The sequence below is a fragment of the Mytilus californianus genome, unplaced genomic scaffold, assembly GCF_021869535.1.
Source record: "Mytilus californianus isolate M0D057914Y unplaced genomic scaffold, xbMytCali1.0.p SCAF_7, whole genome shotgun sequence".
NCBI classification, from domain to species: Eukaryota; Metazoa; Mollusca; class Bivalvia; order Mytilida; family Mytilidae; genus Mytilus; species Mytilus californianus.
Window position 1 is genome coordinate 59390885 of NW_026262723.1, and position 24427 is coordinate 59415311.

At 31.4% G+C, this 24427-nt stretch overlaps 1 protein-coding gene across 4 annotated transcripts in view; it reads left to right on the forward strand.

Annotated features, from left to right (window-relative positions):
- The window catches only part of LOC127707608 (TNFAIP3-interacting protein 1-like), a 67386-nt gene that overhangs the window by 26385 nt on the left and 16574 nt on the right, over positions 1 to 24427 (forward strand). For all 4 annotated transcript variants that reach the window (XM_052212210.1, XM_052212213.1, XM_052212212.1 and 1 more), the window contains exons 5-10: positions 3450 to 3602; positions 4463 to 4482; positions 5181 to 5313; positions 7561 to 7644; positions 8425 to 8622; positions 9399 to 9545. In XM_052212210.1, coding sequence (XP_052068170.1) covers positions 3450 to 3602; positions 4463 to 4482; positions 5181 to 5313; positions 7561 to 7644; positions 8425 to 8622; positions 9399 to 9545 — 735 coding nt within the window. The remainder of the gene's footprint in view (positions 1 to 3449; positions 3603 to 4462; positions 4483 to 5180; positions 5314 to 7560; positions 7645 to 8424; positions 8623 to 9398; positions 9546 to 24427) is intronic.

Below are 24427 nucleotides of genomic sequence, written 5' to 3' on the forward strand. Positions count from 1 at the left end.
CACTGCTTTTAAATTATGTATAAAGTAATGGTTAATGAACAATAAAGATAATTTAAAACAGTGTAAGGGAGGTAATCCAAATACAACGTTTTGGTTACTTCCCTTACACTGCTTTTAAATTATGTTTAAAGAAATGCATATTTATAAAGGAAGACCAGTAAAAATATCTGCAAATGTTGCATCATTTTTTTTTACAAAAAAATCCATATGAAAGATTTGACACTATATTTTTAATTCTATTATAAAATAGATTAAGTTAGCACTATGGTAAATTTAAATGGGTAATTATGGTTGCCAACTCCATTGGAAATTTGAATTGAGATTATGACCATATCTTGAAGGAAAGAATTTTTTTGGGAAAAAAGGGGGGGGATAAAAACAAATTGTGGGGGGTCAATTTTTTCTCATTTCAGATTTCAGAAATTAAAAAGAATTATTCTTCAAATATTATTTTTTTTTCAAATTTCAAATATTGAAAAATTTCAAGAAGTAATCTTTAATTGCACAGTATGGCGCATTAGATTTGTAAAATCTTTGATCACATTTATTTATTTGTTATGCTGAATCTAACAGTGTATTTAGATTTTTAATTTTGGGTCCAGTTTTCAAAATTGTCTACATTAAGGTCCAAAGGGTCCAAAATCAAACTTTGTTTGATTTTAGCAAAAATTGAATATATGAGGTTCTTTGATATGCTGAATCTAAGCATGTATTTAGATTTTTGATTTTTGGCCCAGTTTTCAAGTTGGTCCAATTTGGAGTCCAAAATTAAACTTTGTTTGATTTCAACAAAAATTGAATATATGGGGTTCTTTGATATGCTGAATCTAACCATGTATTTGGATTTTTTATTTGTGGACCCCGTTATCAAATTGGTTCATATTGAGGTCAAAAGGGTCCAAAATTAAACTTTGAATGATTTCATCTAAAATTGAATTATTGGGGCTCTTTGATATTCATAATCTAACCGTGTATTTAGATTTTTAATTTTGGGTCCTGTTTTTTAAATTGTTCTACATTAAGGTCCAAAGGGTCCAAAATTAAACTTAGTTTGATTTTAACAAAAATTGAATTCTTGGGGTTCTTTGATTTGCTGAATCTAAACATGTGTTTAGATTTTTGATTATGGGCCCAGTTTTCAAGTTGGTCCAAGATAGGGTCCAGTATTTAAACTTTGTTTGATTTCAACAAAAATTGAATATATGGGGTTCTTTGATATGCTGAATCTAAACATGTATTTAGATTTTTGATTATGGGCCCAGTTTTCAAGTTGGTCCAAATTGGGGTCCAAAATTAAACTTTGTTTGATTTCAACAAAAATTGAATATATGAGGTTCTTTGATATGCTGAATCTAACCATGTATTTAGATTTTTTATTTGTAGGCCCCGCTATCAAATTGGTTCATATTGAGGTCAAAAGGGTCCAAAATTAAACTTTGTTTGATTTCATCGAAAATTGAATTATTGGGGTTCTTTGATATGCCAAATCTAACAGTGTTTTTATATTTTTAATTTGGGTCCCGTTTTTTAAATTGGTCTTCATTGAGGTCCAAAGGGTCCAAAATTAAACTTAGTTTGATTTTAACAAAAATTGAATTCTTGGGGTTCTTTGATATGCTGAATCTAAACATGTGTTTAGATTTTTGATTATGGGCCCAGTTTTCAAGTTGGTCCAAGTTGGGGTCCAAAATTAAACTTTTTTTGATTTCAACAAAAATTGAATATATGGGGTTCTTTGATATGCTGAATCTAACCATGAATTTAGAATTTTTATTTGTGGGCCCCGTTTTCAAATTGGTTCATATTGAGGTCAAAAGGGTCCAAAATTAAACTTTGTTTGATTTCATCAAAAATTGAATTATTGGGATATTCCAAATCTAACCGTGTATTTAGATTTTTAATTTTAAGTCCCGTTTTTTAAATTGGTCTACATTAAGGTCCAAAGGGTCCAAAATTAAACTTAGTTTGATTTTAGCAAAAATTGAATTCTTGGGGTTCTTTGATATGCTGAATCTAAACATGTGTTTAGATTTTTGATTATGGGCCCAGTTTTCAAGTTTGTCCAAGTTGGGGTCCAAAATTAAACTTTGTTTGATTTTAACTAAAATTGAATATATGGGGTTCTTTGATATGCTGAATCTAACCATGTATTTTGATTTTGGACATTGGACCATAATAGGTAAATTAAAAAAATTCAAGTTCTTAGACCACATTCTTTCTGTGTCAGAAACCTATGCTGTGTCAAATATTTAATAACGATCCAAATTCAGAGCTGTATCAAGCTTGAATGTTGTGTCCATACTTGCCCCAACTGTTCAGGGTTCGACCTCTGCGGTCGTATCAAGCTGCGCCCCAGCGAAGCATTTTATTAGATGTTTAATTTGGGTCCCGTTTTTTAAATTGGTCTTCATTGAGGTCCAAAGGGTCCAAAATTAAACTTAGTTTGATTTTAACAAAAATTGAATTCTTGGGGTTCTTTGATATGCTGAATCTAAACATGTGTTTAGATTCTTGATTATGGGCCCAGTTTTCAAGTTGGTCCAAGTTGGGGTCCAAAATTAAACTTTTTTTGATTTCAACAAAAATTGAATATATGGGGTTCTTTGATATGCTGAATCTAACCATGAATTTAGATTTTTTATTTGTGGGCCCCGCTATCAAATTGGTTCATATTGAGGTCAAAAGGGTCCAAAATTAAACTTTGTTTGATTTCATCAAAATTGAATTATTGGGGTTCTATGATATTCCAAATCTAACCGTGTATTTAGATTTTTGATTTTAAGTCCCGTTTTTTAAATTGGTCTACATTAAGGTCCAAAGGGTCCAAAATTAAACTTAGTTTGATTTTAGCAAAAATTGAATTCTTGGGGTTCTTTGATATGCTGAATCTAAACATGTGTTTAGATTTTTGATTATGGGCCCAGTTTTCAAGTTTGTCCAAGTTGGGGTCCAAAATTAAACTTTGTTTGATTTTAACAAAAATTGAATATATGGGGTTCTTTGATATGCTGAATCTAACCATGTATTTTGATTTTGGACATTGGACCATAATAGGTAAATTAAAAAAATTCAAGTTCTTAGACCACATTCTTTCTGTGTCAGAAACCTATGCTGTGTCAAATATTTAATAACAATCCAAATTCAGAGCTGTATCAAGCTTGAATGTTGTGTCCATACTTGCCCCAACTGTTCAGGGTTCGACCTCTGCGGTCGTATCAAGCTGCGCCCCAGCGAAGCATTTTATTGTAGTTTTTGATCACTGTAGTTGTTGAATTCAGATTTACAATAAGCATTTCAGATATCATTACCCTTCTGTTATACAAGTCAGCATCAATCAAAGTCTGCACTCTACATCCTGTTTCATTCAATCCTCATACATTATATATGTATCACTGTATTTTGAGTCTGTAAAAATCTATCAATCTTGACTATATGCATTGTTTTTATAGTGCTCCAAGTCAGAGACAGCGTTGAGTCTCCATGTGAATGAAATTATGAATGGAGACCTTGGGTCAGATGGCCCTTCACAAAGAATGAGGAAAATGTTAGAAGATATATTACCTGACCTCACTAAGATAGAAGAGGAGAATGATAGTTTTAAGGTTTGTTAAACTTTAATGCTTAATGTTCATTTTATAATAAAAAGAAATATGTTTAAACAAGTTAACCAAAGAAGAGTGTTTTTTGCGGAAAAGACCATTGCAAAACAACCTTATTATATTATTTTGTTGCACCATTTAATATACAATGCTTAACAGATAGTTGCAATGAAAATGTCAACTTGGCTTATTGCTTTTTATTGGGATGACTGGAGAAACTCCTTTCTTTATATTGAATTGTTATAACACAGCATAGAACTGGATCATAAACATTGGACATGATTCGTGTTAGTTCAAATGAATAATGACTAAATATCTCCAGTCAAAATGATTTATACTTTGAACCAAAACTTTTTCATATGTGTCTGAGACCCATGCATTCTGATTGAACAAAACAGGGATTCTACAATTTAAAATTAAGGACATGTAGTACGATTGCCAATGAGACTACTATCCACCAGAGGTCAAATGACATGAATGTTAGCACTTGTAGTTCACCGTACAGCGTTCAAATACAGCCTTAGTTTACAATGAATACAGACTAATCTGTTAAATTTATACCACACAACTATAGCCTTTGTATGAGGTCGATACGAGGATATATCCACCTAAAAGTAATATATATCGACTGAGGACAAAGATTTTAACATAAAAGGGATAACAACTCAGTGACACAAAGCAACATTCCAGAAATGTTGGTCATCAACAATAGGCATGCACCCCGCTATGAAGTAACTCATGACAAGGTGTACATTATATGAAAACAACAAAATTGATTAGCAACAAGATATACATCTCTTTCATTGATTTGTCTCTTCTGAAATTTTTTTTTTATTTAATGAAATCAGTTTATTTTACTGCAGGTTGAAAACAAAAGACTGTTGTAAGTTTATCTGTGTTAGAAATAGAGAAAAAATTAGCTGCAAAACTAAATAAATCACACACTTTGACAAGTCTATAAGTCCAGGCCTTTCGGTCATAAAACTTTATTCAGTATTCATAGTACAAAATTTGGGCTTAAAACAACAAATCCTGTATTTTGATTGATTGATTTTTAAGTTTGAGTACGATAATCTTACTGAAACATTTTATGATCGCAAGGCTAGAACAAAGTAAAATCAGGTTGAAATGAACATTTTTTAAACTATTGAGTCCATAAATGCATCCAGTGTCTTTCTGATGAGTTTTGTCATCACTATTTCATCAAAAATATTTATTTGGAGTTTAAAAAAGTTTTTGTTTTCTTTAGAAGATGCAAATGATGAATTGAGACAGCGGTATTGTTTCTTAGAATATTTTACTGACCATAGTAAAAAATTATGTGTCCAGGAACTCACATGATAAAAATCTTTGATGAGATCCCTTTCAGTAACAAGCAAATAATAAAAATTTTGGCCTGATCAATGTATGTTTGTACAGACAGGCTATGGTACTTTTTCTAATGTTAATTACTGTAATTTTTGGTTGTGATAAAACTCTAAATGTACATTTTTTAATTTGAAATAAACTCACCTAGTCAGTTTGGTAAAATGGTTATAATTGTTATATTTGATAATTTACAACATGCAACATGTTTTATAGGGAAGAAAACCATCGTCTTTTAAGGAAAGTTCAGCAGTTAGAACTTCAAGTTAATAATGTGTCTCCGACAGAGTCCCTGTCATCACAGACTCAAGTTGTAGACTGGGACTATGTCAGCAAATCAGAATTACAGGTACCAGTATTGTCTTTCTTTTCCACTTAGACAATTGGATTGATATTTTAAATTTGTGTAGAAATTATAATTAATTTTTATATAAATGATAAAGGATAGTAAATATTCAATTGCAACACAGCTGTTCCAAGTTCCAAATTTAAAAAAAAATGATCTTATTTTGATTTGTGTGTTCACACTCATGACAGTTGTGTTACTCTCTTTTTTGGGGGTTTTGTGTGTACATAACTGCAGTCTTATTTAAAAGTCAAACAGATCATGAAATCGTTAAATCTGTGGTCTCTAAGATCAAAACTGGTTTCATTATTACATTGGCCTATTGAAAAACAGCCAAGTTTCAGTTTTGTCTTTTCCGGCACAAAGAGAAAAAGTTAATAGAATATCAAATTATTAAAGGAAGGTACTCATTTTATGGATAATTTTAAGGTTAAATATCGTGTATTCTGTGAAGTTATGTATTGAAAACAAACCCGGAATCGTAACGCTTATATTCTGTTATATCCTTATGTCTTTTGAAATAAAAATCTGACGCTGCCAGGAAATTACATGTTGTTCAAGGATGCATTTAAAATTGATACAAGTTTTGGGTAAAACTACCGACATTTATTTGTCTAATAAATAACAAGTATCCTATTCTAGATACCTGAAGGCACAAGCTACATGTATTTTGCTTCAAAAATAGATTCATGGTTTTTGAAAAGACAAAGGTTATACAAACTTACTTTCAACTTTTTGATGTAAAAGTATTTAAATCAGAGCATCATTACACAACATTTCAACTAAAAACCACAAATAGGATATTGTGGTAACACTGCTATTGAAATATTGTGTTATTTGTTGGTCACAGAGATAAAGGTTTTATTGTTTACATACACAGTAATGTGGTATTAGTTAAAGCATTTTAATCAATACAACTTTATTAAATATGACATAAAAAAATGTCAACATAAGTAACTCTTACAAGCAGTTTAAATATAGCATTGAAAGTTTATAATCTAATGAAAGACCACTGAGAACAATGATGTAGTTTTTGCAACTTGCTCCCAAGTTAAGAAAGAACAAAAATCGATAATTGATTCAGACATTCCACACAAAAAAAACAATTGTTTCATATGAATAATTAGAGGATTATAAATTATCTATGGTATTTCAATAAGAGGTTGTTTCTCAGATACAATATCATTAAAGGACAACCTCCCTAAGATGAGGTGTAGCAGAGAAACATCTTCCAGTTCGAAAGACCATTGATAATCTATTTATCGCTGTTTTCCTATGCAACATCAATGATAGGCTTATGACGTCATACAGTCTCTTTATACTTGGCTGAGAAAAACCCATATCAGTCTAGAAGCGTGATATGGAAAATTATCATATGGGAAGATCAAAGGATAATTTGAGAAAATAGCAATAATTCTTGATGTATGTAATTGTAACAGTAAAATTTGTCCACCGGACTTTGTGTTTCCTAGGTTATCAAGTCCATGACCATAATGTTACCAGAAAAGTAAGTCCCAGGATAAATTTTCCTACGAAAATAAATTCATAAATAGTAGAATATGTTTGGCACTTATTTTCTAAGTAAAAATTTACCTGGGACTTATTTTTTTATTTAAATATTTTCAGGGACAATTTTTCATGCATATTTGGGATAATTTTCAAATTTGTATCAAACTCTTCTAAACATGACTAGATTATAAAGATATAAAATATTTGAATAATGAAAAAATCTAATTTCCTAGTTATAAAAGTCCTTGTAAGTCATTTTTTAAAGGAAAAAAAGTTTCTTTTGAATTTTAATTCTTTAGAAATTCCTTTATAGTAATTGATATTTGTATAAATAGAAATAAATAAAAAAAGATTGTAGTTACAAACATCATAAAAGCCTGTGAAATCTATTTTTCTAGGGAAAAGTTCAGTGTAATTATAAAAAAAAACTCCAATATTTTAATAGCCATTTATGTCCGCCCTTTAAAACAAATTTTATCAAGACTCATTTATCTCTTACATAATGTATATTTATTATTCCTAATTCCTCATTGGTTATTGTCTTTTTTGATGTTGCACCAATTTTTCATTTATAAGTTATGAGATTGAAAGACATTGTTCCTTTTATTTCTTACAAGTTTTCTTTGATCAGATTATGAACTGTTTGACTTGTATCATACAGGTAGTAAATCATATTTCAGGCGTTTCTAAATTTGACATGTCCTTTTATATTTGTTATCTAATATTATTGTCTTTTCTCAGAAAAATAAGCTTACAGAAAAAGAGTCAACACAGACAACAGAAAATTCAACAAGACTTCAAAAACTGGAACAGCAGAACAGAGAGGTTTGTTTATAATTTTCTTTTTCCAGGGTAAGGTACTAGTTTGGTTCTTACCTTGACCCATTTTATGTATTTCTATCACTCTGTGTCTATTATTTGCTATCTTGTATTAAAATTTAAAAAAACAAATTTTAAATTTGGGCTAAAGTCCAAGGTGGCAGTTGCTTTTGGTCAGTTGTCGTCATCCGTTAAATTTAACAAAAATCTTCTCCACTGGAACTAATTGGCCAAATTTAACCAAACTTGGCCTAAATCATCATAAGGGTATCTAGTTTAAAAATATATCCGGTGATCCCGCCTGCCAACCAACATGGTCACATGGCCAAAAATAGAACATAGGGGTAAAATACAAGTTTTGTCTTTTATCTTGAGAACCGCTATAAATAGAAAAAAATTGACAGGGCAGAAATGTTCAGAATGTTGATGATGATGATGATGAGATTTACATACTGTCCATTTACTTCAAAACTAAATTTTATTCTGAAATAGCAAAAATGATCAGCAAGACAAAATTTACAAATAAGTCAACATGGCTGAAATCATCAGACAACTCCTTATTGTAGTTATTGCCCTTTATTGACAACTTTTACTAAATTTTTTTGTGTGTTATTGTCTAATGCTTTAAAACTATAATAGCTAGATAGACACTTTTAAAAGCAAAAAATGATCAGCAAGACAAAAACATTCCATTGCGTCAGATAAACACTTTGTCCAAAAATATCAAGAATGAAACTGTGTTACACTATTCTGTATATCACTTTGTCAATATTTACTTTTTTTTAGTTGCTGCAAGCCAATTCAAGATGGGAGAAAATGTTCAAAGAAATGAGATCTGACCAAGAAAACAAAACAAAACATTATCAGTATCAGATTGATACATTAAAGGAACAGCTTACAAAAATGAAATTAGAAGATGAAACACGTAGATGTGAATATGACAGAATTTTATTAACTACCAAAAATAGACTGGAGGATGAAGAGGTAAAGAAAACCTTAAACATCCCTTTTAATGCATTTGATATTTCCAGGTAATGACTATCACTTTATAGTCATGGTTCTTATATTCTTGCCTAGAAAAAAGGAGAGGGTTGTTTGATAGTGGTGCACATGTCTGTCTGTCTGTCACACATATAAGATTAGAATAATGAAAAAAATTGTAATCATCTAACTATGACTGGTTGTTAAGACCTCATATTCTGCTCATTTGAATGCAGCAGTAAAAAGAACAACACTTTTCTCTGTTAAATTGGTATAGTAGATTATAAAAACACAGGTACAAACAAAACATTAATAAATGATACCATATCATGGATTGCTTGCAATTACTAAAAGCAAGCTGAATATGCTTTACCTGCATTTTGAAATGAAATCATGTTGAACAGTCTGATAACAGTGGTTGTACTTCAGAACAGATTTCATACATCAACATCAATTCTGGACAAAGATGTAATTCACTTTGATATTATCAAATAATTTTAACATGAAACTATGATAGGATAAGCCACTCAGTGTTGTTCAACTGGTTGAGTTTACTTGGCACCATGCAACATCTGTCAGAAATTTGTTGATTACATATACGTCTTAACTGGTTTTGTTGTGTTGTTAGGTTGCTGTCTTATTACTGTATACCTTTTTTCAGATGAACATGTATTATAGTATGTTGCAAGATAAAATGTATCTTTATTCCTGATTTATAATTCAAACATCACTCGTTTTAACAAGTGTATAATTTAGTAAACATTCAAATTTTATTGCAGTCGGCAAAAGATGCCCTTCAAGCTCAGTTAGCAGAATATCAAGTATCTTATGAACAGATGCAGAAGGAGAAAAGAGAATTGGACGAATCATTAAATGCAATAAACAGAGAACAATTAGCCAGAGAGGCTGAACTTAGTGTTCTTAGGGTAAGTTTAGGTCTCAATAAACAGAGAACAATTAGCCAGAGAGGCTGAACTTAGTGTTCTTAGGGTAGGTTAAGAATTAAGTCTGAAATTGTTGTCACTTTATTACATTTTTGGAGTTGAAGATATTAATACAAAGCCTTGTTCCATAAAGAATAGTTTATTTCTTGTAATATTGCTTTTCACTCACATAATACATAAAAACTGAATATTATTCAAAAACAGAATTATAGTTTAAAACTAAAATACAATTAATTGATATTATATCAAGATTGAATAATTAGTGTGAACTATATAAAATAGACAAATAGTGCACTAGTAGCAAGATTTAAGTCTGAAACGGTCATTTTGGTCTGATCAAGTCTTAATCGCCTTGATTTACTGCTAGGGAAAAACGTTAAGACCTGTTTAGACTTTCAGACTCTGTTCCGATATATCGTGTTCAGTCAGATCAGTCGAGTCAAGATAAACAAGACAGATTCTTCTAGCGTTCAAATAAGACTTGATTAGATCACGTTCAGATAAAATAAGACCAAAGGTAAAAAATCTGTTTAGTTGCTGTAAGATCGTGTTCAGTCGTGTTAAGATTTTAAATATTTTAAATAAAACGAGCGACACTTTATCTGTGTTTATCAGGGGTTACTCCCCTTTATGAAGAAAATCGACATAGCTTGGAGGATATTCTTTTGTGGTCTTTTAATGTAATACTGTATATCTATTTCATTAAATAACGTATGCAAACGTACAATTCATTTTTCGCAATAGAACTTTTAACATTTAATTGGTTATATAAGAAAAGATTAATTGTTGTAACCGGGAAATGTGTTAGTCATTAAAACTTTGCAGTCGTGCTTTCTGACATAAAGTAGTCCTGTATTTATTCATTCCGCCCGTAAAGATATAATGACAAGTAATATATCCCAAAGATGTTCTGAAATTTTCTTAAACATATTTTTGTTTCTAATGTATAATTATATTTCTGATCCATATAGAATTTGTCAAAAAAAATATATTCTAAGTATCTAATTTACTTTATATTTTTAAATATTATACAGATGACATTTGCTTGGTGAAAGTTATTTACATTTTAATTAACGGATTATCTAAGCAGTCAACCGGAACGGGTTGTCATAAACTATCTAAATAATTACCCGTGCAACGCTTATGATGTTTTATCCATGGACGTAAAATGAATAAAGTTCCATGTTTTATCTTATATAAGGATTTACCGGGTAAAATTATTACACTGACAAATAAAACATTATTTTTTTCAAAAAAAATGCAACATGAATAAAGAATATTTTAAGAATTTAATTGACAGATTATATTTACCATTAGGTGCCTATAAAGACCGATGTCGATACATCTCTTGATTTTTTTTTTATCATCAAGTTTTTTTTTAGGAAGAACTAATACAAGAATAAATCATATAATAGAAAAATATCAAACAACATAAAAGTTAAGAAACGATTGATAAAATCTTGTGTACGGTTTATATTTCTGTTTCGTATCAGATTTTTTTTTATAACACCAGCGTTACTTCTCATTTAAAAAACAGTGAGATGCTTACTTGCTTTTTCAGAATTGACCAAAAAGCTATAAAATAACGTAGCGAAATGACCGTACTTATAGATTAGAACTTTGTTTTTCCATTTTGAATTGTTTTACACTAGTTATTTTGGGGACCTTTAAAGCTTGCTGTTCGGTGTGAGCCAAAGCTCCGTGTTGAGGCCGTACTTTTAATCTATAATTGTTTTATACTTTGTGACTTGGATGGAGATGATTATTTGGCACACATACCACATCTTCTTATTTATAGTAACCGGGAGCAGTTTATAATATTTTCATTTCGATAAAAAAGAAATATGCAATTCAGTAAATCAAATCTATTTGTACCATATTGTTACATTCAAAAGTCTTTAACTGAAGTAAATGATTGATAGAAATACATTATTTGTATTGCATCGCTCCTAAAATAATGTCCAGTGTCAAATATTACACATCGATGATCACTTAGATGTTCAACTGATTCAACAGAAAATTAAACTTAGGACTAGGATCAAATGCAATTCATTACGTTACAATTGTATCCAATATTAATATTGCTAATAACATTCAGTCGAGGAAAAGACACATGTGACATTGATATGCATTGGTTTGTTCTAGCCTGATACGGCGAGCGCGTGTCGACAAAAAAAAGGTCATGTTAACAAGAGAACAATTGTTGTGAATCAGAGCCAAATTGACCTTCCAACTTTACTCATAAATAATGCGTGCTTGTGGACAAAGGTCACAGACGAAAGGTCACAATTCAGTTTCTGAGACTATTATCTTTGAAAAAGAAAATACTTATTTTTAAAAAAAAATTTTGTATGTATCTTGAACTATTGTATATATAAACCAACTCTGTAAACAAATGTATTAAACGAACAAATAATTGTTTAGTAAACAAACTATCAAAGTGGCTTGGTACCTAAACAGCTTTATGGTGCTAAGAAATATTATATCATTTGCATGATTAAAATTTAATAAATCTTCATTTACCAAGGCTAATAAACAATTTCATAAACTTTAAAAAGAATATATGTAATAAAAAGTAATTTTTCAAGATATTTCTCTTAATACGTAAACAATTGTCACTTCCTGTCCTGCGACTTTTTGTCCTGTGACTTTTCAGTGTCCGCTTACTGTTAAGAATAGGACCTCCTTACCCAGGAACTCCCTTACTAATGGAGAGTAAGCTGTCGGGACTACCAATCCTAAGTGTTAGAGAGAATAAAAAGTACACCAGTCATTCTCAATTTTATATGTTTTGCGTAAAACAAAACGGTTTTAAATGTTGAATTTAAGGATTGCTCGGATTTAAAAAATTAAATCTTTTTCGTTTGCTTTTCGTTAAAATCATCCTGAATATTATGTAATATTGTACGCTGAACATTCAACGATCATGGCCAAGCATGTGTTCTTCAAAATGCAATCTGTAGAAGAAAAAACACGGTTTTAAATCATGAACATTGGAAATCAAGAATCGTGTGTCGTGTTCGACCTATAATCCTTTATTAAATAGTCGAAATTGACTATTAATATATAGTTTTTTTTTGCAACTACGTAACTCTATATATGCGTGCTTTTGCCACTTTGCTTAGAAAAAATATCATATATCTTAATTCTCTTTCAATAACATTTCCTTATTCAATTTGCTACTCGTCTAACAAAAAAAAAATAGACATTGTTTCATTTTTGTCATTTTGGTTAAGTTCTTGGAAGATCTCTCAGGTAAATATCAAAAATGAGTCCAGAGTTTTGACGGTTGTGAATTAAGGATTAGTTACTTTATGGAACACTTATTTCCTTGGATGGTAGTACAAACTTGTATTTTATCCGTTAAAGTTAGTCTGCCTGTTTAATAATTTGCAGTTTAAAGGAGAATTCTTCGTCTTTTGCAAATAGTTTAAGAATAAAATGTAAATTTGCTTTCGATTGCATTCAGGCAGAGAGAAATATGTTTTGTTATATTTCAGACGATTTTAGTACGGATATTAAACTATAATTCTTAATCTCTTCCAATTTACAAATATAATTTGGTATTGTTTTTTTTTTGCAAATGGTAGATGAAACTTGTATGTTCTAACTTTTTCAGAGGTCTGTGAAATCTTGAAAATATGACGTTCCCGGAAATCACAAGTCGCTTGTAAAATTCAGAAACTTGCAGTACGCTCATATCTAATATTTTCTGTTCAAAAAGAAAGTGTAAAATAAGAAGGCGAAAACGGGAAAAAGGAAGGGTTGTTACACGAACACGTTCTTCGCAATTTAATTCTAAACAAATAGTGATTATCTAACTTTTTGTTCAAATATAGAATATACACAATCAAATCTCTAACTTATCCACGCTTGCAACTACCTTTTTATTGACAGGTTTCTGCTGGCATTTGATTGGACAGCAGTTTAATGTAGGCGTGACAATCTATCACATTTATCCAATCAGCTGTCAATTTAGTTGTTTTTTTTTTTTTTTTTTATATAGTGAATTGATCATCAAAAGGACGTTGTTGCTATTGTTGGCCAGGGAATTTCTATACTAATGAAAAAGTCTATGTGTGTGCTTGTCAGATAGAAATAGACAACGCTTATATTTAAGAATAAAAAAGTGATGAAAAAGAAATATTACTATGCTTTATATTTAGACTAATTCACTTAAACTGTGTTATACAGACGAAGAAATAACGCCACGTGTAGCCAGGATAAAAAAAAATGATGATTTTAATTATGCTAAAAATGATATATAATCCAATCAAAGGGGAAGCGTACGATATGTCGGCCCCTGAATCCGCCACTGACCAAGCAAATTACGACATAATTAAACAATTAACAACTTTGTAAAAAAAATTATAGAAAGGCGTCTTTTTATTCCATATAATTTATGATATTTTGTGGACAATATAAATCTTAAATCAGTGTTTCAGAGTCATATCAGATAAAAAAAATAATTGTAATTTCTGCCACAAAAAAGAATCGTATTTTAGAATCACGAAATAATTGAAATCGAATTTGGATTAGTTTTGTGCTCAATGGAATTTATTAAGACTTTAAAATATCTATTCCTTTATAGTCACTATTTTGAGATCGAATTTAATGAGGTTCATATATAAGTATGTGCCAAAACAGAAAATATACAGTTGGAAATCAACGGGTACAATGTACGTCTTAACACTGGCCAGGACCTCCTGAGTGCACTCAGGACATACAAAGTGCACCCAGGACTCTTTTAAAGTCATCGTATATGCACACAGGAAAAATGTTTATATTCTTTTCACGTTGTTTATTTTAGTGGAAACTATTGGAAGATTTTGAAAACGAACTTAAATAGATATTCAATATTTTTATAAAATAATGAGGGCACGTGTCACGGATTTCACAACTACTCAGCCGTGAATAATCCATTCAAAAAAATTGATTGGATTATCCTTATTGCTTATGAATATTCAGATTCAATATTTAATTAACCTATCTTATGTATATCATGTTATAAAACAGTGTTTTTATAAAATTTAATAATGCGAAATTTTAAAGTTTTTTTTCGGAATTGATTTATGTAATTAAATACTTTGTGTATTGACTTTAACGATAATGGAGAAAAAAAACTCAAAAGTCCCATTTAATGTATTTGTATACAGTTTATGTGTAATGAGCCAGGTAAATTAATTTTGTTATACGTTCTGCAGTTCTAAAGTAAAAGAAATAACAATTGGTTTGTCTATTATCAGTTCGTTTTTGTTTTTCTTCGTGAATTTTTTCTCCTTTCCAACATCAATGAAATAAACGAATATTTTATTTAATATAAACATACAAAGTGTTCTTTGTTTTGTTTTGCTAAGTCATATATCTTGGTAGAGTACGTGCTTTCATTGGTTTCTTTCTTTGGTTTGGCTAATGGGCAAGTTTTTGTTTTATTTTTATTTAACATCAGTGCATAAGGACTAAGTCGTTGTAAGCACGGACTGAGTATCTTTCAACAGTCTGCAAAATAGTCTTTCTCGCTGTTCTTGATTATGAGTCTTGCAAAAACAACATTAAATTGATATGAAATAACATGTTTTCTGTAAAACCAAAAAGTTCATAATTTCTCATGAGCTCGATTTAAAACCAAATCTTACTACCTGAAATTGTTAAGAAAAAAAAAACCAAATATGATAAACGACGGGAGTTCAATGTACGCATTATTTTAGCCCGTTTGTGAAAGGGGGTCGGTCTTGATCGGGACAGAAAACTGACAGAAAAATGGAGTCAAATTCATTATACAGAATTTATTTTCTCATTTAAACTCGTTCAGGCTTGTAATCATGGTAATACTGGAGAAGAACGATATTAAGGAGAAACAACACTTTACTGTTTGAGTTTGATTATTTGAAAATCGTATTTTTGTAAGTATGGCAACAAATACAGATAAGAACGGGCTTCATACAAAACTATTGCCTTATTAAAATGTTGATGACAAATTCCTTCTTCATATTTTATTTCCCTATTCAAACTCGTTTGAGGAATTTATTACTCACTGTGTATCATCGGTACAGCGGATATAGCTTAATAGGTACTTCGAAGGGTGAAAAGCTATATACCGTACATTCATTTAACTATGCACCGTACAGAAGGATTTATGTGGTCAGCTATACACTGTACACAACGCTTCTTTTCGGAATAAAATATCGAAAAATAACATATGTATGAAAGATTTCAATGCCAATTATTGAAACAGCTATACTTATTACGCACACACACTGGCCTTCTGATGAATATAGAATCATATCGGATGAGACGAGCGCCAACATCTTTGACAAGTATTTGCACATGTTTTAGTAAGCGTTCTTGTTTTGGAAAAATAATGAGACTTCTCTAATCATCAACCTACCACCAAATCGATCATTTCTTAAAACAACAATTATGTTTAGATTGAGGTACACATTGATATTATGTAAACAAAACAAAGACTTTCTTACCGTGTCAGAAGAAAGATCACATCCGCTTGGTTAGTACTTATATCCGCTGTACCGATGATACACGGTGTTACTGAACAAGAACGAGTCAAAAAAAGCGACAGTGTCTTGTTAATATGTGGATGCACTTTCAATAGTCACACACATATTTTATATACATTTATTTCGGGAATTATTTTTTAATTTATCATGCGCTCTATTGATGCCAGATTTTCCTTTTTTTTACTATCAATGTTCAACCACACCTATGCATTCTTATATTATAGGACTTTCTTCGTAGATGAAACAGGGGTTTTATCCAAAAAGGACGCCACGTTTTGCAATGAATAAGATCGATATTATTTTTAACGTTTTCAAATGAAATAAATTGAATGGAAAATTTCCAGACTATAGACAAGACAAGACACATGTACATATACGTAGACTTCGTTTGGATTTGACATGTCTTTAAAATTAATACAGTTGAAATAAGACTGAGAATGAAACTTTTTTCTGTTAACTATGTACCATAAATTTAGGTACATCTCTCTACGATTAATCTTCCTCTGAGTATATGCATGGCTTGGGCGAAAGAAAAGCAATTGATCTATACTCATGCAAATAACCCTTTCATTTATGAATTCTTATAAACTGAATTAAAAGTAATCAAACGGAACTCAAACTATAGGAGATGTGGGATAAACTTCAATTTGACAGCAACCAAACGACAAAAACGCCATAGGTAAATCAGATATGTCTTTGAGTAAAAGCCAATTTCTATTTTTTCACTGTTTTTATTTCAAATAGCGCAAACAAACACTTTTTCCAAATATATTTTTTCTAACAAAGCATAAAAGAAAAGATCAACAGCCCTTTTATCATTACTACTTAGCAACAAGGAAGCATAATTTACCAGTTAAAGATTGGTTGGATCAATTTACAAGGTGATCAGACATTACACAAGAAGAGCGCGTGTCCCGTAAAAATGTTTACTTGTTTTTGTAGTATTTGTATTTTTATCCATCTGATGAGTTAAGCCTCTTTCAACTGATTTTTTATAGTTCGTTCTTATGTTGTACTGTTGCACCACTGTCTCAGATTAGGGGAGGATTGGGATCCCGCTAACATGTTTAACCCCACCACATTCTGTATGTATGTGTCTGTCCCAAGTCAGGAGCCTGTACTTCAGTGGTTGTCGTTTGTTTATGTGTTACATATTTGTTTTTTTTTTGTTCATTTTTTTAACATAAATCAGGCCGTTAGTTTTCTCGTTTGAATTGTTTTAAATTGTCATTTCGGGGCCTTTTATAGCTGACTGTGCGGTATGGACTTTGTTCATTGTTGAAGGCCGTACGGTGACCTATAGTTGTTAATTTCTGTGTCACTTGGTCTCTTGTGGAGAGTTGTCTCATTGGCAATCATACCACATCTTCTTTTTTATAATAACTTTTAAATCTCTTAATATTTTCGAATCAACTTTGAACATATTTTTTTACCTTATAATAATCAATCTTAATTTATGATCTTGATGCATATTAAACCTTTCCATTCATATCCTTAGTTCAGACGACACAGTACTATTGCCAGAAAGTGCTGATGATTAACAGAAACAGCTGGATTCTTTCAGTGAATACTGTAATATTTGGACGCTTAAAGTTAACTAAAGTGATGATTTTTTTCTATAGGCAGAATGCCGTCAAATTTACATTTTTTTATAGCTATATACGGCACTGACATTGAAAATATTAAAAGAATTTAACTATTTTGGCATATTATTATCTAGAACTGGTAATACTAAAATAGCATAGAAACACTTAGCAGAAAAAGCCACAAAAGCTATGTTTAATGTGTTGAAATCAGGCCGCATACATAATCTTTCCATTCAGTGTCACTAAGATCTTTTCTATAAAGTTGTGAAACCCATACTTTTGTATGAATGTGAAATTTGGGGGCATGGTAATGTTGAAGTTATAGAAAGAATCCATCAGAAATTCTGTAAACTTCTTTTGAAACTGAAAAATTCCACACCTAGCTATATGGTATACGGAGAACTTGGTAGATATCCTTTAAATTAAAAATAGTATCTTATTGGTGTAAATTAGTATCTGCTAAAGAGACTATGTTATCTTCTATCGCATATACACTATTAAAAACACTATTTACTGTTAATAATGTATGTACATTTTTTGTGAGTAAAGTTAAAAATATATTGGATGAATATGGTTTTTCAAATACTTGGATTTCTCTATGTTTTGGTAATGATATATGGTTAAAAGATGCACTAAAGTTGCGATTACAAGACCAATACAAACAGTTGCGGAATACACAATTTCAATAGTCTACAAAATCAGTAAATTATAGAATTTTTAAGTTAGAATTAAAATTTGAAAAAAAAAATATTTCGATATCTTGGATTATGCACGAAAGTATTATTTTATGTAGATATAGAACCACAAACTACAGACTCTCAAGAGAGACAGGGAGGTGGAATAATGTTAATAGAAATGATAGAAAATGTCATCTTTGTAATATTGGTAGCATTGGAGACGAATTTCATTATCTGCTAGAATGTCCATTTTTTAACGACAGTAGAAAATTATACCTTGATAAGTACTATTTGGCTCGTGTTAATACACAAAAGTTTAGAAAATTGATGAGCAAATTAAACAAAACAGTCAGAGCTAAAAAGATTATGTAAGTTTATAAAGTGTATAAATAAACATATGGGTCCTCCTAGCTAAAATGTATATTATTTGGAAACCACTGTATTGTATATATGTTTTGTAAATAGATGCATATTCATGTACCTATTTTGCACTCTCTCTGTACCTAAGATGTATCTGCAATGGTTATGGGAATAAAGATATTGGTATTGGTTTATATGAATTCGTCAAGCTTCGGTGGATTCAAAACACTATGATAACTGGACACATTACACAAAAGTCGGCACGTGCCATGTAAAATGTTAATAACTCTTTCATTTCTAAATACATTTACACCAAAATTTAAATATATGCACTTTATTTACAACGTTATCATACTGAATGACCTTGGTACTTATATGACTGTTCCATCATGGGCGTAGTGCAATTTCCAGAGCTTATTGCACCAATGCGGCCTAGGTGGTGTTTAGACGTACCGGGTAAATCAGTCTTCAACAAGAAACAGAGGCTTTTTTTTTGTTCTTCGGTAGTGAGCCAGAAGAGGTCCATTTCTGGTTTTTTGCATAGGGAAGATCTTCTGGCTCTCTTCCACCTCTTCTTTTTTGATAGGTAGTTAAGACAGCAGAGGCACATAAGAAACATGGCGTCGTTTAGTCTGGAATGTGAGCTGTGTTATAAACGTTTTTATGGTATGACAGTCTTAATAGGACATGGATCCGTGTAGGACGATAAGCTGGATAAATATAAGAACTACACGGACAATAACAGTTAAGGGACGACTATTTGATATTCTACTAGGGAAGGGATTTTGATTGATTAGTGTTTAACGCTACTTTCAACACTTGGGCTATTCCGTGGTGGTCAGTTTAAATTTATAGAGGGCATTATTAACATTTTTAATCTGTCGCTTATTATGCATATTTTTCAGCTCTTACCAGCCCACTCCACTAAATGAATGGATATCAAATGGTTTTTCTTCTTATTTAACACAAGTTTAAATTGATTGATTGTTTGTTGCTAATTATTAACGCCCAGTGACAAATATGTCATGCATGTTCAGGACTCGGTTCAAAACACGAGTTTAAAAGTCAGGTAAATAAATAAAAACAAAGAAGTGTATGATTGCTAATGAGGCAACTATCCACCGGAGTTCAAATATGAAGTGAATGTAAGCAATTATAGACAACCGTAATAAAGGCCTTCAACAATGACAAAACCCGATACTGTCAAAAGGCCCGACGTGAAAAGTGTGAGAAACAATTCAAACGAAATAACGTACGCCCTTATTATACATAACAAAATAATTTACAAAATATTAAATATGAGTTGAGACATGAACCAACGACAACAACTAAACTACAGGCTCCTGACTTGTAACAGGCACACAAAGAATATGGCAGGGTTGATATAAAAACGAAGATTGCCAATGAGACAACCCTCCACAAAAGACTAAATGACACAGCAATTAACAGCTATATGTCACTGTACGGCCTTCAACAATAAGCAAAGCCCATACCACATAGTTAGCTATAAAAGGCCCCGAAATCACAAATGTAAAACAATTCAAACGAGAAAAACTAACGGTCTTATTAATGTACAAAAAGAAAATGAACGAAAAACAAATATGTAACACAGCAAAAAACGACAACCACTGAATTACAGGCTCTTGACTTGGGACAGGCACATACATACAGAATGTGGAGGGGTTAAACATGTTAGCATGATCCGGCACAACCAGCCCCCTAACCTGGGACAGTGGTGTAACAGTACAATAACATGTTTGTGAGCGCTTGACCCTCCCCGAAGCTGGGACAGTGGTGTATTAGTACAATATAAGAACAACCTGCACCAATCAATTGCAATTAGATTAACTCAAAAGATCGGTACGAGACACACACAAAAAACTTACATTAAGACAATAGACACAAAGCACCGAAATAAGAGTATTTGCAATTACTGGAAGTTTGTTCAAAGCTAAATACAACTATAGTACTGAAATAAATTTTGTTCTCCAAGGCTGAAGTATCGATCAGTACACACACAACGGATTTATTAGAGAAAAAAAGAAGAAAAAACAGTCTGAGAAATGTCTGGTATACATTGTATACTTGCATAAAAGTCCATATACAATGAAATTTTTCCGAAGGTTTTGACCATCGAAATTATGCAATAGAAATAATAGTTAGGACCAGAAGATTTTCTTCAAGGACCACCAGAGAAAAATGATTTTGAGAACTTTCCGATATCTTTGCTTTTTACAAAAATAATCCAGTTTGGTTACTTTAAAAAAAAATTGGGTAGACAAGATGTCCTTTTTGATCATATTCGAGACAAACATTGACGATTTTTTGTGCAGTTTAAGATTATTCTAAAAAAACAAATAGTGGGGGTTTACGCCTGATTTGTCTAGCAAAATTGAGTTAGAGGAAAGAACAAAGAAAAATGTCACGAACCGAGCACACTTTTACAGTCATGTCTACCAGACGTATCTTAATTTTCTATAAAATCATCGTAAACTTCATTTAATATGACATCCAACATAACAAAAATCTGCTATATTCGACGGCAAATTGATCTTCCGTAGAATATCTCCAGAAGAGGTCCAGATTCCTTTTTTTTTTTGACTCTTCACCAGAAGACATTCTGGAGATGTGCAGAAGAGACAAATAAAACACGCCCCAGGTGTCTACCCGAAATGTCAAGGTCTAAACGTCATGAGTTTAATATTTAAAATTCGAGAATACAATAAACAAAAACAATTATATGAAAGAATCTAAATAATATAATAACTCATTATTTTACACGTATTCGAGGGATAAAAATAATCAGTTCTACAAATTGCTGTTAAATGAAATATTTAAGCCAATTTTACAAATATTTATACCTGCCTCTGTAAAATGTCATATTGAAGGACCACATTATTTTTATTATCGTTAGACATGTTAGAGACACTGTTGCAAAGCTCATTTTCCGTTCACTTTAAAAACCTACAAAAATTGCCTAAACTTTTTATCTCAGACTAGACAGCGTGAAAGATCAATGACACTTTGGTAAGTGTACAAACGGCGTTTTGACAAACCGGTAAATAATAATGTTTTCGCCCGGGGATATGAATTTGACATTAAACGTCCTTCAGTAACTTTACAATACCCAGCCGTGTCATTTCCGTATATTGTAGATGGAACGTGTGACATATATACACCAGCAATACCAATACAGGTGAATTTTACCTTTTTGAATGACTCCAAAGAGGGGGTGCATTGCATTTGCGCCAATTTTGAAAAAATCAATCTTTCATTTGCGCCAAAAAAATAAAAACTACATTGGCGCCATTTCGGAAAAGTTTTAAATATTCATTGTTACATCGTGAGTTTTTTAAGTATTCCCCATGGATAACTTATTTTAAAAAGTGCAAACTTATTGTTTAATAAAATTCGTAAGGGTTCCGCGGAACCCAGTGTCTCGTCTACTTTTGCTGTTATTCGCAGGCTCAACAAAAATGAGGAAAAAAAATAATAAAAATATTCCTCTCTATAATATCTTTTGATTGTAAGTAGCTTCTGTCCAAGTTTGGGAAAAATCTAGGATAATTTGCGAATCTAATAAATGTTTTAAAACTTAAACTGCAGAATGTATGTAATGTTGACTGAAAGAAAAACTAAGTCCATTTATAAGTAAAATACGGAAAAAATGGAACAAAATCTTATCAAAATTTCCTTCTAGATACTAGCTTTTGATCATAAACAAGCTTCTGTCCAAGTGTGGTACAAATTCAGGATAGTTTAAGAAAGTTGTTAAAATTTTAAAAACTTTAACCACAGAGTGAATGTAATGTTAACTGGCAGAAAAACTAAGTCCATTTATTAGTAAAATACGGAAAAAATAGATTTTTTTTTAAAATTTACTTCTGGATACTATCTTATGATCATAAACAAGCTTCTTTCCAAGTTTGGTAGAAATCCAGGAAAGTTATTAAAATTTCAAAAACTTTAACAACAGAGTGAATATTTGTGGACGCCGCCGCCGCCGACGACGGAATGTAGGATCGCTATGTCTCGCTTTTTCGACAAAAGTCGAAGGCTCGACAATAAAACTACTAGTCAGTTAGCTTTAAAATTATATAGTGTTCGCATGTTTGAGGTGTCAAGATAGATGGATCTGAGTAAAATCCGTTAGTTTTCTCAGAGTTTGATTATTTCATATTTTTCATGTTTGGACCGTTTTTAGCCAACTTAACGGAATGGTTTTTAGAAGGCCGTGCGGTTGCCTCTGGTGGCTTTCGTCCACCTCATTTGAACTTTACGGATAGTTGTTTCATAAGCAATTCTTAATATACTGTACCACATCTCCTGTGTTTACATAGAGGAAATTAGTCTGTAATTTTTATGACCACACATATAGGTTACCAAGTATAAATAAGTACATCCGAGCCGTTGCCTACACTCTAGTGTCGGAACAAACTTTTGGTTTTACTCCAGTATATAGTCCTTTATTTTTAATTTTTATGAACTCGTTAAATTATAACACAACTGTGTTCTAAAGTTATTATTCAAAGTCTCTTTTAAATAAAACAATTTTTAATACTATTCAAAATTGAGAATGAAATGGGGAATGTGTCAAAGTGACATCAACCCGACCACAGAGCAGAAAACAGCCGAAGGCCACCAATGGGTATTCAACACAGCGAGAAAATCCCGCACCCGGAGGCGTGCTTCAGCTGGCCCCTAAACAGACACCAAGTGATGGATACAATTGTGGCTTATACTGTTTAATTATTTTTTTGGTTGCTTAAACGTCCAGTGGCAAACATTTCATGCATATTCAGGACGAGAACACTTTTCAAAAAAAAATTTTGTAGTACTAGGTATTACAAACGTTAAAATTTTCTTATCATTGACCTTTCAATACAATTTTGTTTATGATATGATCTTTCGTTGTCTTTCTATGGTTATGAAGCCATGAAGTGTGTTCTATATATTATAAGTTAGCATATATGTACAGTTTGTCATTTTGACTTTTTTTTTATTTTGCCATGGCGTTGTCAGTTTGTCTTTGAATAATAAGTTTGAATATCACTTTGGAAATTTAATTCCGCAATTTTACAAAAATCATGAGATTCAAATTTGATAAGATGAAAGATTATATTTTAGACTAATACGTATGCACATCCGTACAATTTAATGAGATTCTTGATCGGGGGTAGAGAATTCCTCTATCTAACCAAGAAAACCATTATGTCTGCTGTATAATTCACCTACTTCTATTATATAAAATTGAAAACTTTCCTAATTTAGGGGGGGGGGGAGATTTTGGACCCCCTTTTGTTAATAAGGACATACGGTTGGTTCCCCTCCCTTTATCCTTGGTTGGGAACCCCCATTTAAAATGACTGGATCAACCACGTGCACTGTACACAGATTTAGTCCGCATTGTTTTCCAGGCAGAATAGACCACCGCTGTTACTCATTTTTGTAGTTGTAAATATTTACGCTAAATTTTGTTAATAAAGATAGGAACAGTTACAATTGTGTGGTCATAAATTTCGTAAATTTGTTTTCTGAATCCATATAGCAAGTGGCATGACATCATAATGGTGAATCTGGGAAATCACAGAAAGCTTATGGAAATGTTAGATTTTTTTTGAATTTTCGATATATGACAATAGCGGAAAAAGTATCAAATATGTTTAAATAGAGAAAAAAAAAATGACTGTAGCTGTAATAACTATATGTTTATTTGTTTTTAATTG